The 16588-nt window shown below is 38.2% G+C and overlaps 2 protein-coding genes across 3 annotated transcripts in view; both read right to left on the bottom strand.

The window, feature by feature from the left end:
* Positions 1 to 16588, bottom strand: part of TDRD5 (tudor domain containing 5) — an 87414-nt gene that overhangs the window by 51537 nt on the left and 19289 nt on the right. For both annotated transcript variants that reach the window (XM_060396647.1, XM_042229419.2), the window contains exon 5: positions 2044 to 2127. In XM_060396647.1, coding sequence (XP_060252630.1) covers positions 2044 to 2127 — 84 coding nt within the window. The remainder of the gene's footprint in view (positions 1 to 2043; positions 2128 to 16588) is intronic.
* LOC121816084 (large ribosomal subunit protein eL14-like) lies at positions 3289 to 3997 on the bottom strand. Its single transcript, XM_042229420.1, is given in 2 exon segments — positions 3289 to 3490; positions 3492 to 3997. Coding segments are annotated over 2 exon segments (642 nt in total). The 5' UTR covers positions 3975 to 3997; the 3' UTR covers positions 3289 to 3331.

Here is a 16588-nt window from a genome sequence, read left to right as displayed (position 1 = left end):
AGGCTGAGCTTTTGGCATCGCTAGCTATAGTTTTTTCAAATACTCAATATAATTAAATTTATTTAATCAATTATTTATGGTTATTTCCCATCTCTCATCATCACAAATACCACATAATTATCTTCATATCTGCATTCTGCACACTTATACAAATATTTTTAGGATAAATTCCTACAAGTGGACTTATTCTATCCCTGCTGCTGCTAAGTTGCTTCAGTCATGTCCGACCCTATGTGACCCCATAGACGGCAGCCCACCAGGCTCCCCCATCCCTGGGATTCTCCAGGCAAGAACACTGGAGTGGGTTGCCATTTCCCTCTCCAATGCATGAAAGTAAAAAGTGAAAGTGAAGTAGCTCAGTCGTGTCCATCTCTTCGAGACCCCATGGACTGCAGCCTACCAGGCTCCTCCGTCCATGGGATTTTCCAGGCAAAAGTACTGGAGTGGGGTGCCATTGCCTTCTCCTATTCTATCCCAGTAAGGTATAAAAAGCTTTATGTTTTCCTAGACTTTTTCAGATACTATATATCTTATTAAAAATTCTAACTCAAGTGTCAGAAAAATATAAAGTAAAAATTATTACAAAATCCTGTGACCCAGAGATAGTTATTTGTTGCATTTCAAAAAACATCCTTTCAGAAACCTTTCTATGCCCCCACACACTCATATTATTCATAATTTTACATGAAAAGACAATACTAAACATATTATTCTAGAAATCCTGTTTTTAATGTCCAACAATATGTCAAGAAGATACTTCCTTGTAAATTAATCAAGATAATATAGAAACTTTATGAGCTGCATGATACTCCCTAGTTGAGTGGATAATGTAAGCAATCCTTTTTCAATGAACACTTAACCTTTGTCTAATCTTTTGTTACCATAAAAAAAGTCATATTGGACATCCTTAAATAAATTGTTGGACACTTAGTCAAATGTCGAAACAAAACAACAGGGCCTGAATGCACCAAGGTTTTTGCATTTCTAATAAAATCACAACAGCTGAAACAGAATAAAATAAGGCAGTAAAAGCTGTAATGACACTCTGACCATTCAAATCACAATTAACAGCGCCCACCAAAATTTTGGGCTTCCCTCCTAGCTCAGTTGGTAAAGAGTCCACCTGCAATGCAGGAGACCCAGGTTTGATTCCTGGGTCGGGAAGATCCCGTGGAGCAGGAAATGGCAACCCACTACAGTATCCTTGCCTGGTGAATGCCATGGACAGAAGAGCCTGGCAGGCTATAGTCTATGGGGTCACAGAGTCAGACACGACTGAGCTACGCACACACCAAAATTTTAAGTTTACATACCCTTTGGCCCAATACGAAACTGCTAAGAACTTTCACAAACTAATAAGGAAAAACAATAAATTAGGCCAAGGACATGAACAGGCAATTCACGTAAGAAATATAAATGGCTAGGAAGCACACAAAAGGATGCACAATGTAAAAAATCAAGAGGTATTAAGTTGAAACAAGATGGTTAGATAGTGTCATTTCATTGTCAGTGGGAATGTAAATTTGATCAAACCTCGGAGGGCAATTTAGCAGTATTTTTCAAAACCTGAAATATTCAATACCTTTGGCAACCTCTACTTCTAGGTAAATGTTCAAGGACATTAACTACAGCATCTTTTAATAACCAAGCCTAGAAATAACCTAAAATGTTAACTGATAACAGATCATACAAGTGAAATATGGTGTTTATCAACACAATGGAATACCATGCACTATTTAGAATAATATTTGACATACATACATATAAACTTGGTATTGTAAAGACTTTGAACTGTGAACAACAATTTAAGGGGAAGAAAAGAGAATTTATGGAGGAATTACAGTTTCTTAATAATTAATTAAAACTTTTAATTAATTCTTTTCTGATCTTAAAAGATTAGCCACTCCATTTGCAGTACATATGAAAAGATCAAGAATAAATATAAAACTAAAATACTTGTAAGCAAGTAAAATTAATCATAAATGATACCTAAATGTATGATCAATTATTTTCATCCATTTCCCCAAAATGAAAAATACTTACAAATTTTATCTTATGTTTTAGTTCTGGATTAATAGTCCCTCCAGGTCCAATTTGTGCAATAACTGATTTGAAGGTATTCTCCAACTATGAAAAAAGGGGGGAAAAGTTCAAATTATAGTCAAAAAAAATTTTTTTAAGTCAAAGATAAATCTGAACAGTAAATAAAGGAAATACCTATCGAAGAAAGCATGTTTCAACCAAATAGACTATTGTTATTAAGAAACACTGTAACATTTCATACTCTATAAAATACATTCAGAGAGGTGGACTCATTATAAGACTAAACATTGACATTTCCCAGGATAATTAGCATTCTCCTTAACCATTAGGTTTAGAATCTTCAAATACAAAATCCCACACTCTTACCCAGGAAAGATTTTTGTTACTAATTTTGTTTATAAAATTATTCAGTGTTTATTAAATGCATTAATGCAGGGAAGAGATGGGATGAATGAAGGTCCCTGGGAGCCAGAGTAGTGGTGGAAGGTCTTGCCCTAAAAAGCAGGAAGGTGAGCTCTTCCCCTGTCACAAAAATGGAGGAGGAAAGGACCAGTATGGATTCAGAAAGGCTCTGTAAACGTAGGGTCAGGCAGGTGGAGAAAGTCACTACCTGATAGCTTCAGCATTCCCTTTTTGAGTTCAGAAGTAAGGCCTACTCAACAGCATAAAAGGGAAGGGAGCTCAGATAGTTGAGAAAGTAGAAAAATAAAGCTGAGGAAATAATGGATGGTTATTTAAACTCATCAGGTAGGGAGTAAAGATAGGTGAGGCCTGAGTTAAGACAGTAGGGGTCAGAGGATTTTAGCAGAAAAAAGTCAATGGTATAGAGAGGTCCCAATATGGTAAAAAAAAAAAAAAAAAGTAAAAAAAGACAATGCATGGGAATAACTGAAAAAATAAGCTGGAAGCACAGGAGGTTAGGAGTAGAGAGTATTGTAGAGCATAACCAGACACCAAGGTCCAGTGAAGAGCCATGGAGTGGAGATCTGTAACAGATTGAAAGATCATGAAAAAAGAAAAAAAAAAAAAAGAAAGTCCATGGAGTTATATTTAAAGCTGCTATGTAAAAAAAAAAAATATATATATATATATATATATACACGCATATGTTAGAAAAGACACAAAAGTATAAAAAAAACTACCTAAAATCCTATCACATAAACACAATCACTAATTGTTTTTTCCTTTTAAACTTTTATTTTTTTAATATTTCTTCTTTTTTTTTTTTTTTAATTTGCCAGCACGTCAAAAAGAACTTTTATTCTGATTCGAATAGCCTCTTATGTACTCATGCTTTCTTGCCAGATGCCTTTGGAGCAGGTGCTTTCTGGGATGGAGCTTTCTGACCCTTCTGAGTTTTAGGAGGAGGTGCTGCCTTCTGGCCTCCAGCTTTCTGGGCAGGAACCTTCTGGGCTGGAGCCTTCTTACCCTCAGTGGTCATCTTTTTTTGCTGGAACCTTGGCAGCAGCAGCAGCTACTGCAGCTGCCCCCTTAGCAGCAAGGGCTTTCTTGGGAGAAGCTTTCAGGAGAGCTGCCTTTTGAAGTTTCTTAACTTCAATCTTGATTAGTCTGTTCCTCATTTTCCTTGCCTTCATGACTTTGTAACGATCAAAATCTGTCATCTTGGCTTTCTTTTCTCTGGCTTCAATCTTCTTGGCCCACCTTGTGGCTGCCCACTTTGCATTGATATCTGCCTTCTCCCAGGCTTTCCGGACATACTTCTGGCGGGCACTGTGTGGGAACTTGAGGATGAAGTCAGTGAGCTGCAGGCATTTGAAAGGCATAGCTTGTCTCCTTACTTGAGTGCAAGGTCCATCCACCAAAGCCCTGTTCTGATCAATAACATCTACAATCGCGACCAGCTTCCCGGCATGAGGCCCAAAGGAGACGTAGGCCACCCGGCCAACCTCTACGAAGCGCCTGAACACCATGTTGGCGGTGTTCGGCGAGAAGGGTAATATTTCTTCTTATTGTCACTTGGCCTGCCATTACTTACAAGGTATATGAACTTTTAAGGTTTCTTCGTCTGAAAAATGAAGATAATCTCTGTTTCCTAAGGTTGACAGGAAAGTGGGATCTGGGAAGGGGGGATTCCTAAGACTGTATAACTAGCTTTCACAAAATGCCTCAGCCTTTGGTCTTAGGTTCTTTATATTTCTTCCGGAACTGTCATGAGATAATTCCCTAAAGCTCTTTCAGTGAACAATAAAAGAATCTCAAGATAACTGATTCTTCACATCTCAACATCTTCCCACCATTTGAAGATTCAATACAACTTATTATCACCAAGCTAGGTATTTCAGGTGACAAAAAAGTGTCACCTTTGATAGCATCATTCCTCTCAAGCCACTTACAATTAAGTAGAGAAATGAGATAAATGCATAAACAGCTATAAATTTAAGGCTGACTGTGTGTGCACGTGTGTGTGTGTGTGCGTGCTCAGTGTGTGTGTGTGGGGGGGGGGCTCAGTCCTGCTGGACTCATGTAACCTCATGGACTCTTGTAATCCCATGGACTGTAGCCCACCAGGCTTTTCTGTCCATGGATTTCCTAGGCAAAAATATTGGAGTGGGTTGGCCATCTCCTCCTCCAGGGGGTCTTCCCGACCCAGGAACTGAACCTGCATCTCTTGTGCTGGCTGACTCTTGACAGCCATTAAAGAAATACAAGAATGCAGCAGGACATATTATACCAAGTCATACAGAAGGCTTTCTTTTAGGAAGGCCTTGAAGGATGGAGGATATTGTAGAAAAAGGTGGTAAAGGGGGCAATGAAGGCAGAAGGAACTTGATAAACAAAGGAGAAAAGAATGTAACTGTTTGCCTGAAAGCATCAGAAAAGTAGTAGAAAACTGAAGAAAGCAGGCTGAAGTCATATTGTAGCAACTCCTCACATGCCAAGCTAAGGAGCTTTTCTTGGGTTACATAAACAAAAACTGGTATCAGAGATTTTTAGCAAAGGAGAAATATGTTCATAATTTTAATCTGGCAGCAGAAAATTAGACTGGTGCAGTGCATGACCAGTTAAAACACCACAACTCTCAGGGCAAGAGTTTTAACCTGGGTGCCAAGGGAGTAAGAAGAGAAAGAGGAGATAATCAAAGGAGGATTCCACAGAAACTAGGGAAGAATATAATAGAGAGGAAGGAACCAATGATTCTACAGGGATGGAAAAAAAGAGACCAGGGAAACAGCCTCAATGACCTAAAGTTTTATGCAGAAAACAAAGGATCTTAAAAACAGAGGCAGATTTTTGATGGCTTTTAATCAATTCCAAGAGTTTGGGAAACTAGGAGATAAGTAGCAGGGTGGTGATTATAAGCATGAGTTATCTCTATGGAACACGGCTTGTGATACAGTCAGCAAACTATGGCCCATGGGTCAAAACTGGCTAAGAACTGTTTCAGCATTTTCAAACTGCTAGGAGGGAAAAACAAGTAATTTTTGTGACACATGAAAATTTTATGACATTCAAATGTCAGTATCCATAAATAAAGTTTTATTGGAATGTGGCCATATTGACTCATTCATATAGCTTTTTAATTTACTTTTAATTGGGCAATAATTGCTTTATAATATTGTGTTGGTTTCTGCCATATATCAATATGAATCAGCTATATATATATATATGTGCCCTCGCTCGTGAACTTCCCTCCACCTCTCACACCACCCTACCCTTCTAGGTTATCAGACAGCACTAGATTTGAGCCCCCTGTGTCATTCAGCAAATTTCCACTGGCTATCTAATTTCACTGGCGGTCATGTGTGTTTCAGTGCTACTCTCTCGGTTCGTTCTGCCCTCTCCTTCCCTCTCTGTATTCACAGGTCTGTTCTTTACGTCTGCGTGTCCTCTGCTGCTCTGCAGATAGGTTCATCAGTACTGTCTCTAGATTTCACATATATGCATTAATACACAATATTTGTCTTTCTCTTTCTGACTTATCTCTGTGTAATAGGCTCTAGGTTTATCCACCTCATTAGAACTGAGTCAAATGGGTTCCTTTTTATGGCAGAGTAATATTCCATTGTGTATATGTACCACAACTTCTTTATCACTCATTCACATACTGTCCAAGGTTGCTTTAGCACTATGAGGGCAGTGATTGGTAGTTATAATGCAGATCATTAGGCCCTAAAAAGTTTCAAATACTTACTACCTGGTCCTTTTGAGAAAATATTTGCCAAGCTTGGGTTAAGATGTCAAAATGATAGACTCTTAGCTAAGAACAAAAAGCATCTCAAGATAAGAAAAAAAAAAATTTTTTTTTGCCTCAAGCTAGAAGACTAAATTCTGCTGACTGTATATTGAATGGGGTGAGGGAGATCTATTAAAGTCCAAGTAATCTTGGAAATATCTGTAAGCAGAGGTTAATAGTTACAATGTGGGAGGGCAGGGAGTAAGAGTAGAGGTAGGGCTTCCCTGGTGGGTCACTGGTGAAGAGTTAGCCTACCAATGCAGGAGACACAGGTTTGATCCATGGTCTGGGAGGACCCTGCATGCTTCGTAGAAACTAAGCCTGCATGCCACAACTATTGAGCCTGTACTCTAGAGCCCGGGAATGGCAGCCACTGAAGCCTGGGAGCCCTAGAGCCCATGCTCAGTAACAAGAGAAGCCACCACAATGAGAAACCTGAGCATTGCAACAGAGAGTAGCCTCTGCTTGCTACAACTGGAGAAAAACCTGTGCAGCCAAAAATAAATTTTAAAAAAGAGTGAGAGGCAATCAGTGATTGACATGAAGAAAGTAATCAAGAGGGGACCCTGATTTCAACAATGCTGTAGTCTCAGATGCCTACACACCAAGCAGAAAAAAAATGGACAATAAATCAAGTGAACAAAGGATTATAAAAGGCGATAAAGATGGAAAATAACCCATTATATATATATGAATATATATAGGGTTAAGATGTATATATATACATATATAGAGTAATATATAATACATACATATATATGTATATGTATACATACACACACACATATATATGTGTGTATATATATATATTCAGATAGGAGCCTACAGGACCCAAGAAGAAGCAGAGAAGAGCTCTGAATAAAAAAGATACACCCCTCAGAAAAATGGACAAAGATATGAAAAGGCAATTGATTTAAAAAAATTAACATGAGCTAGCCAATAACAGAATAAAAGTTCAACCTCTAATAAACAGATATTAACAGTCAAATATGGTTATTTGCCTATCAAATTGGTATTTTTACAAGAATGCTCATTTATTCACTCAACAAATATGTACTGAACACATACTATGCACTTCACATTGTACTCAGCACTGAATATACCGGGGTAAATAAATTAGGTATGATCACTGCCCTCATGGAACTTTCAGTCTAGTGATGAGAGACCACCATGAAACAGTCATATAACTACATAATTACAATTATGATAAAGATTATGAAAAACCCACAGACTTGTCATAGAATACTATATAGCATCAAAGTGTCAAATACTTTGTCAAATATACTGTCAAATACTATAGTGTCAAAGAATACTATACTTGAAAGTATTAGGAAAGCAATGGGAGATCTAACTTAGACAAGGGTTGGTAAGAAGGGAGAGGTCAGGGGACGGTGTTCAGATGAAGCATCAATTTACACTGAGTACTAGCAAAGGTACAAATTAAAGAAGCCCATTCACAAGCATCTTGTGTGAATGTTAACTGAAACAACTTTCATGGAGGACAATTAACTGCATACATCATGAGTCATAAAAGTACACGTTTCTTCAGATATGTGGATCAGTGGTGGTGGTTTAGTCACTAAGTTGTGTCCGACTCTTGGATTATACCCTGTGGATTATAGCCTGCCAGACTCCTCTGTCTGTGGAATTCTCTAGGCAAGAATACTGGAGTGGGTTGCCATTTCCTTCTCCAAGATGTAGTGATTACTTATCTAGAATTTTATCCTATGGAGAAACTAACAATTTGTACAAATTTGAGTAAGATTTTCAACAATAAGGTTATGTTTAATAGCAACATCCTAAATCCCCAAGTTAAAAAATTATGGCATATCCATACTGCCATTAAAAATTATATTGTGCTGCAATATTTAATAATGTGGAATATTCACAATCCTGACTTAAAAAAGCAAGTCACAAACCTGGACTAGAATGATGCTAATTTTATTTTCTTTAAAAGAAAACGTCAACTTTTCTGGGTGGTAAAAGAATAGGTGATTTTCATTTTCTTCTGTGCTTTTCTGTATTGTAAATCTTTTGCAATCAATCTATATTACTTTTGTAATAAGAAAGTTTTGTAAAACGTAAGACACCTGGGTGATATTTAGAAACTTGAAGGTGGAAGCATTTTGGAAAGAAGATGCATGAAGCTAAAAGCAGAAAGGAACAGAAGTAACATCTTTAGAAGAATATATTGCAGACCGTTTGGCCATATGGTAAAACATTAATACATTTCTGATTAAGATCACAAAACTGGCACAGACACACACACAGAAGTGACACTTTCAACTGCTCAAATATTTGCTAAGTATCTCAATTGACTAAAAACTAGGTAAGTATGGAATCTGACCTGCCATACTAAAAATTTCATCTGAACTCATGGAAAAAAATAGGCAGGGAAAAGCTACTCTACGTTGGCCAGAAAATGTACCTTTCAGAGAACCACATTAACTGTCTAGCATATCCAGTTACTTTGTTGAGGTTACTCTTTCAAGACAGTTGAGCCAGGTCACCAAGTAAAATTTTAAAAGTTTCTTTTCTTAAATAAATAAATAAAAAGCTTCTATTCTTATATACAATACCAATCACAGAATCTAATTCATGTAAAAACTATCAATTGTTTGAGTGTAAAAGTCAGTTGCAAACTAACACCCAGCCCTGATTTTCAATTCACTCAAGACTAGAACTTTGTTTATAATTCCAAGTTTACCTACTTTAAATCTCATGTCGAATATTACAATAAAGTTTTCTAAATGTGGGGTAGGAAAGGGTACTGTGACGTAAAATTTTTAAGACAAGATAGGAAAATTAAACATAAAATCTCTCCGCCCATCTGAGCTATTACTCGCTTCAGTGTGTACTGTATGTCTGCATTATATATTAACTAGATTCCCTTAGAAGACACAGGAATGCCCACTTGCAAAAAAAAAAAAAAAAAATTCCTTCTGGCTCCAGCAAAGTAATTCCCTAGGAGACAACATTCCTTTCTTAATCCTCTAGGGGGTCACAACAACCCACTACTCACCTTGTTGGACTATGTAAACTTCGATGTATAACTCTTGGTCTCAAAAACTGATTTAACTGTGCCTTGACCTCTAACAAGCAGAACAGCCTTTAGAACTTTCTGAAAGACCACCTCGTGGGTTATAATCCTCAGGTTGGCTCCAACAAAATTTCCCATTTCACTCTTAGATCAACTATTGATTCACTTTTTCTCACTGACAGTACTCTTGATTGTAAAGCTAGAGAACAAAGAAATGCCAGATCCCTGTACTTGAACCAAACACTCTTTCAGTCAATAACCTATTAAGTAACATCACTGTTAGTACACACTCAGGCACAGAATTCTGAAGAGCTGGACTGGCTAGAGTATCTGAGGCTTCATTCACTAGAATGATAATGGCTAATCCATACTTGCCGATTCAAATTTTCATCTCTCATCTAAACTTACCCTAAAGAGATCAAAACAAAGGAAATTGAATAGAATGTGGTAAAAAGATTATTCATGTCTTACAAAAATACTTTAAATTATTCTAACCATTTGCTTTTGCGAAATAAAACAGGAAAATGGGAAAACACAGGATACAAATGAACAAGTTGGCCTGTTCCTCTTGCAGGTGAAAAAAATGAAGAAACTCCAGTCCTCATTTTACAAAGGAGAAACTGATTTAATAACATTTTTTTCTTATAACAAAAATAATGTATGCTCACTACAAAAAAAAAAACATAAAAAAAAGTTCAAAAAATTCTCCAATTAACAAATTTGTTATAAATTTATCTATTATTTTTCTATGAATATAAAAACACATACATATACTTGTAGAGTTCTGAGGCAACACCTGGCGAATTTATAGATCTACAATTTTAAGGAATAGAAAGTGGTACTTTTTATAAATAGAATTATGTGGGATCTGATAACTATGTAGCGTCTGTCCCACCAGAAAATTAAAATATATGATTTAGGAATTAAAGCCTACTCCTTAAAAAAAAAAAAAGATTTAAATAGTTTTGATAGCAAAAAGCTCCAACGAGAAGTGAAATGTTGTGATCAGGTTGCATCTATGAAGAATTCTTAGGGCTGCAAAACACAGGATGAAACTCAAAGGAAAATAAATATAGGAAAAGTGTCTCTGTGTCTAACTCCTCTCCTTGGAGCCATACCAGGTGCAAATGTCCTAAACTTGGCATGCCCTAGAGCCCACGCTCTACAAGAGAAGCCACCTAGATTCCTAGCCGCAACCACAGAAGACTCCGCAGAGCCTGTGTGCGAAGTCAAGAGTCCATGTACCGCAGCAAATCTTTTTAATAAAATAAAAGGGAAAGAGTCCAACAGTTAGTTCATTGTGATCTTCTGAATTTCAAAGATAACGACAGGCACTGACAAGCATATAGCAAGTTTACCTGCAAAGGAAGATGAGTAGACTCGTGTGAGGTCTCTCCAGCACAGGAAATGCCAAGAAAAAGAAGAGAGACCTAAAAAATGGGGAAATCACTAAGAAAGGAATGGAGTGAAAACTATCTTTTGGCAGTAGGACTATGAATAACTTTTTTAGGCTGAGTTTTCTGTGTTAAAAAGTCTCTACCTCTAGAACCAAAGTTATGACCCCCACCCTCCTGCCATTAACAACTTGAGTTACAGATGAGTTACAGATGTTAAATAACAGTGTACAACTGAGTGGAGAGCCCTAAACTGCCCCACCTGGCAGCCTGGAGAATTTTCAGTCTGCAGCCCAGAAAGAGGTAATAGAAATAGATGAACTGAGGAGACAAATTCGAGTTTGGGAAGGACGAGGATGTTAATATACGGATAGGTATGGAGAAGAGGGACTGGCACAGACAGCGATAGCTCTAGAGATCTGTAGAGGGACCCCCGAAGTTTCTGGATGACAAGTGATCTATACATAAGGCAGAGGGGGAGGGGATGTACTCTGAAACTGGTGAAACAAACAAGAAGCAACAGGCCACACAACACCCAGAGCTCACATGGAGCTGAGAAAAATTAACTGTTTCCACTAAGGAAGAGGTTATGTATGGATATGAGAGCTGGACTATAAAGAAAGCTGAGCACCGAAGAACTGATGCTTCTGAACTGGTGTTCTTCTCCAACAAGACTCTTGAGAGTCCCCTGGACTGCAAGAAGATCCAACCAGTCCATCCTAAAGGAAATCAGTCCTGAATATTCATTGGAAGGACTGATGCTGAAGCTGAAACGCCAATATTTTGGCAAAGAACTGACTCACTGGAAAAGACCCTGATGCTATGAAAGACTGAAGGCGGGAGGAGAAGGGGATGACAGAGGACGAGACGGTTGGATGGCATCACTGACTGGACAGACATGAGTTGAGTAAGCTCCAGGAGTTGGTGATGGTCAGGGAAGTCTGGCGTGCTGCAGTCCATGGGGTCGCAGAGTCAGACATGGCTGAGCAATTGAACTGAACTGACTAAGGCAGAATGGAAGGACCTCCTCTTAACACATCCAGGTGACTCCTCAGAAAGGAAATGCCTCAGTGGTGGAGCCAAATTAGCCCTAGACTGAAGGTTTCTTTGAACTAGAAGTCTTAGTCTACTAAGGGTTCCACAGCAAAATAACAGACATTAGGTGGCTGCAAACAACAGAAATTCATTTCCTCACAATTCTGGAGGCTGGAAGCCCAACATCAGGCGTCCATCTGAAAAATAAAATTGTTCCTGTTGTTTAGCTGCTCAGCTGTGTCCAACTCTTTGCAAGCCCACGGACTGTAGCCTATTCCTCTACAGGCTCCTCTCCCCATGGGATTCTCCAGGCGAGAATACAGGAGTGGATTGTCATTTCCTTCTCCAGGGGATCTTCCCGACCTAGGGATCAATCCTGTCTCCTGCACTGGCAGATAGGTTCTTTACCGCTGAGCCACCAGGGATAAAATATTGCTTGCCATATCAGTAAATAAAGGATGTTGCAGCCACCAGCAATTTGCAGCCACCCAGACATGGATCCTAAGGGAGAAATAAGGAATGCCCACCATCTAGCAGCCATCAGAACACAGCTACACTTGACGGTACAGCTTAAGAAAACATGGAACACTGGCCCCAAATAGCTGAGGAAATGATTTCAGTGAGCCCAGACTCTTGCACCTTCCCCTATGCAGAAAGATCCTAACTAAATTCTGTAACCTGAGCTATCTAGTTTTCTTTTATTAACAGTAGCCTTTTGTTCTGACTACCTGGTATTATTATAAAAACTCTTATATATCCTTCCCGTCCCCCACCCTGCACCTTCCTCTTCAGAACAGTTTCCTCAGCATTTATCTGAAAGGCTGTCTCCTAGGCTTGAAATACTAAGAATGTCTGCTGAAAAGAACTCTCAGCTCTTGGGTTGTGCATTTTTTCAGTTGACACAGCACAGTTGGATCCTGGTAAGGATTCTCTGACTTGCAGATGGCTGACTTCTTGCTGTATGCTCCCACGGCTTTTCCTTGTTATATACACATGGAGGAGGAGAGCAAGCTCTCTGGTTTCTCTTCTTACAAGGGCACTTAATCCTGTCATGAGGGTTCCACCCTCACAACTTCATCTAAACATAATTGCTGCCCAAAGGCTCCATCTCCAAATACTAACACATTGGGGGTTAGGGCTTCAACATATGAATTTTAAGATAACAAAATTCAATGGATAGTAAACCCTCTAACCTAACCATAACCCTCTAGGGCTCAGTAGTATCCGACTCTTTGCAACCCCATGGACTGTAGCACGCCAGGCTCCTCTGTCTGTGGAATTTTCCAGGCAAGAATACTGGAATGGGTTGCCACTTCCTACTCTTGGGGATCTTCCTGACCTAGGGATCAAACCCACGTCTCTTGCATCTCCTGTATTGGCAGGCAGATTCTTTACCAAGTGTGCCACCCAGGAAGCCCCAGTACTTGCCCTAACAAGTTTTAAAAAAGCAAAACTCAAAATAATCAATTGAGCCCAAGTAAATTAACTGAGTGACGCTCAACAATGAAAACTTCATAATGTCTAGCAGCTAATCAAAGTTGCCAGCCATGCACAGAGGTAGGAGAATATGACCATATCAAAAAGGAAAACGGGATTCCCTGGCAGTCCAGCGGTTAGGGCTCCACGCTTCCACTGCAGAGGGCACACATTAATCCTTGGTCAAGGAACTAGGATCCCAGATGATGCAGTGCATCCAAAAAATGGTTACATATATAAGGAAAGTATGAAAACAATAAAGAGATAAAGGATATAAAAAAGATCTAAGTGGAATATGCAGAAATGAAAAATATCTAAAATGAAAAATAATCTGAATGGAATTAAATGCAACAGAAGATCACTGTTATCAAAATACTTTAAAGCAAAACAAAAATGTGTTAAGGAGCATATAACATACATACAATTAAAATGTATCACAACAGCACAAAAGATGGGAAAAGTGAAATGTAAATCTATTGTTCTAAAGTTCTTAATCTACATGAAATAGTGTAATATTACGTGAGGAACAACTGTGATAAATTAAAATTTATGTTAAAAGCCCTAAAGCATCCACATCCACTAAAAATGTTTTTTAAAGAGTTACAACTAATAAACAAATAACCGCAATAAAATAGAATCATAAAAAATAGCTAACTGGGGACAAGATAAGAATGTCCTCTCTCACTGTTGCCTCTCAACGCTGTTTTTGGAGGAAATGGAAAGCACAGCTGACACTTGAACAACATGAATTTGAACTGCATGGATTCACTTACAGATTTGTTTCAATATATAAAATTATCGAGATTTATGAAAATTTGAATAAACTTGTAGGTGAACTGTGTAGCACAGAAATATCCAAAAAAATTTTAAAACATATGTCATGAACGTATAAACTACATGCAGATACTGGTCTATCCGTACACAGGCATTAAGATGAGTGACATTTAAGATAAAATTAACAATGTGTCCATTTTCTTACTGTTTTATAACTGTACTTTCAAAGAATTAAATTAGTGTGCAATATACCTTTCCTAATTGGAGAAACTGCTCATCAGCCTATAGCTACAGATAAGTGGTTTTTTTAAAAAATGTAACAACATTCCCAAAACTGTATTATGCATGTAACTATAATGCTGTATGTCATAAAAATTTTATGACAAGTCATAGTGTTGTGTATAGGCTAGGCAACCATGAAGCAATCATATCAATTACTTTAGGCTATCATAAAACAATCATATTGCTGCTTCTACAATATCAATGTATGAATCACTATACCTATAATAAACATTAATTTGTTTCACATTATCTTTTTTGACAGCTAGGGTTAATAATATATATAATACATACAGTGTTTTGTATCATGTAAGACATTATTAATGTAAGTACTGACAGATGATTCATCCTATAAACAACGTAAACTTATGATATTGATAAGTAAATATATTTTTCTTATGCTTTTCTTTAAAACTTTTTTCTCTAGCTTCCTGTATCATAAGTATGTGCTTAGTCACTCAGTTGTATCCGACTCTTTGAGACCCCCTGGACTGCATCCTGCCAGGTTCCTCTGTCCAGGGGATTGTTTAGGAAAGAATACTGGAGTGGGTGGCCATGCCCTCTTCCAGGGATCTTCCCAACTCAGGGACTGAAGCCAGGTCTCCTGCATTGCAGGCAGATTCTTTACCGCTAGAGCCACCAGGGAAGCCCTGTATCATAAGTATACAGTATATAATAACATTTAATATACAAAACATGTTAATCAACTGTTTATGTTATCAGACTTCTGGTCAAAGGTAGGCTATTAGTAGTTGTTTTGGGAGGAATCAAAAGATATATGCAGATTTTTGACTGTGCAAGGGGTGGATGCCCCCAACCCTCACAGTATTCAACAAGGGCAACTGTACAATAATTCAGAAGGAAGAAATATAACTATCTCTGCTTGAAGATGACATATTTGTCTATACAGAAATTCTAAAGAATCAACAAAAAAAAACTAGAATGAATATGCAATGATAGCAATGTTGCAGAATACAACATTAATAAGACAAAAGCTAATCACTTTCTTATATACCAGCAAGGAAGAAGTGAAACTCAAAAGTAAAAACACATGACCATTTAAGTCAGTGCACCCAAAATGAAATACTTTGGTATCAGTTCAGTTCAGCTCAGTTCAGTCGCTCAGTCATGTCCAACTCTTTGCTACCCCATGAATCGCAGCACGCCAGGCCTCCCTGTCCATCACCAACTCCCAGAGCTCACTCAGACTCGTGTCCATCGAGTCCGTGATGCCATCAAGCCATCTCGTCCTCAGTCGTCCCCTTCTTCTCCTGCCCCCAATCCCTCCCAGCATCAGAGTCTTTTCCAATGAGTCAACTCTTCACATGAGGTGGCCAAAGTACTGGAGTTTCAGCTTTAGCATCATTCCCTCGAAAGAAATCCTAGGAATTGTATGAAGAATAATACAAAACTCTGATGAAAGATATCAAAGAGCTATTAATACTACTAAATAAATGGAGAAGTATTCCATGTTCATGGATAGGAAGACTTAATGTCATCAAGAGGTCAGTTCTTCCCAATTTGATCTACAGATTCAATCCAACCCCAATCAAAATCCCAGCAAGCTTTTTGGGAGATATCAACAAACTGATTCTAGAATTTATATAGAGACAAAAGACCCAGGATAAGTAACTCAAAATTGAAGGAGAAGAACAAATTTGGAGGACTGGACTCTCCTGGTGGTACAGTGGCTAAGACACCACACTCCCAATGCAGGGTGCCCAGGTTCAGTGCCTGGCTGGGGAACAACGAGACCCCAACTGCCACAACTAAGAGTTTTCTTGCCACAACTAAAGAGTTTGTATCTAAAGAATCTAAGTGCCAAAACTTAAAAGTTAAAAACTTAAAAAAGAAAAAGATCCCACCCATCACAAACAGAAGACCCCGCATGCCACAAGAAGGATGGAAGATCCTGAGTGCTGCAGCTAAGACCCAGCCAAATAAAAATAAACATTTTTTAAAAATTGGAGGACTGACATTATCTGACTTCAAGACTTACTATAAAGGTACAGTAATCAAGATACCTTGGTAATGGCAAAAGAACAGACAAACAGACCAACGGAATAGAACAAAGAATGCTGAAACAGATCCACAAAAATACAACCAACTCATCTTCGACAAAGAGAAAAAGCAATACAACAGAGTGAAGAGAATCTTCAACAATGGTGCTGGAACAACCGGACAGCCACATGCAAAAAAACTGACTCCAGACAAAGACCTTACACCCTACACAAAAATTACCCCAACATGGATCACAGACCTAAGTGTAAAATACAGACTATTAAAATTCCTAGACAATAACATTAGAGAACATCAAGATGACCCTGGGTATGATAATGACTTTTTAAGATA

This window comes from Ovis aries, chromosome 12, assembly GCF_016772045.2.
Source record: "Ovis aries strain OAR_USU_Benz2616 breed Rambouillet chromosome 12, ARS-UI_Ramb_v3.0, whole genome shotgun sequence".
In the NCBI taxonomy this organism is placed as follows: Eukaryota; Metazoa; Chordata; class Mammalia; order Artiodactyla; family Bovidae; genus Ovis; species Ovis aries.
Note: the sequence above shows the minus strand (reverse complement) of the source record. Positions and strands in the feature narration are given on the sequence as shown.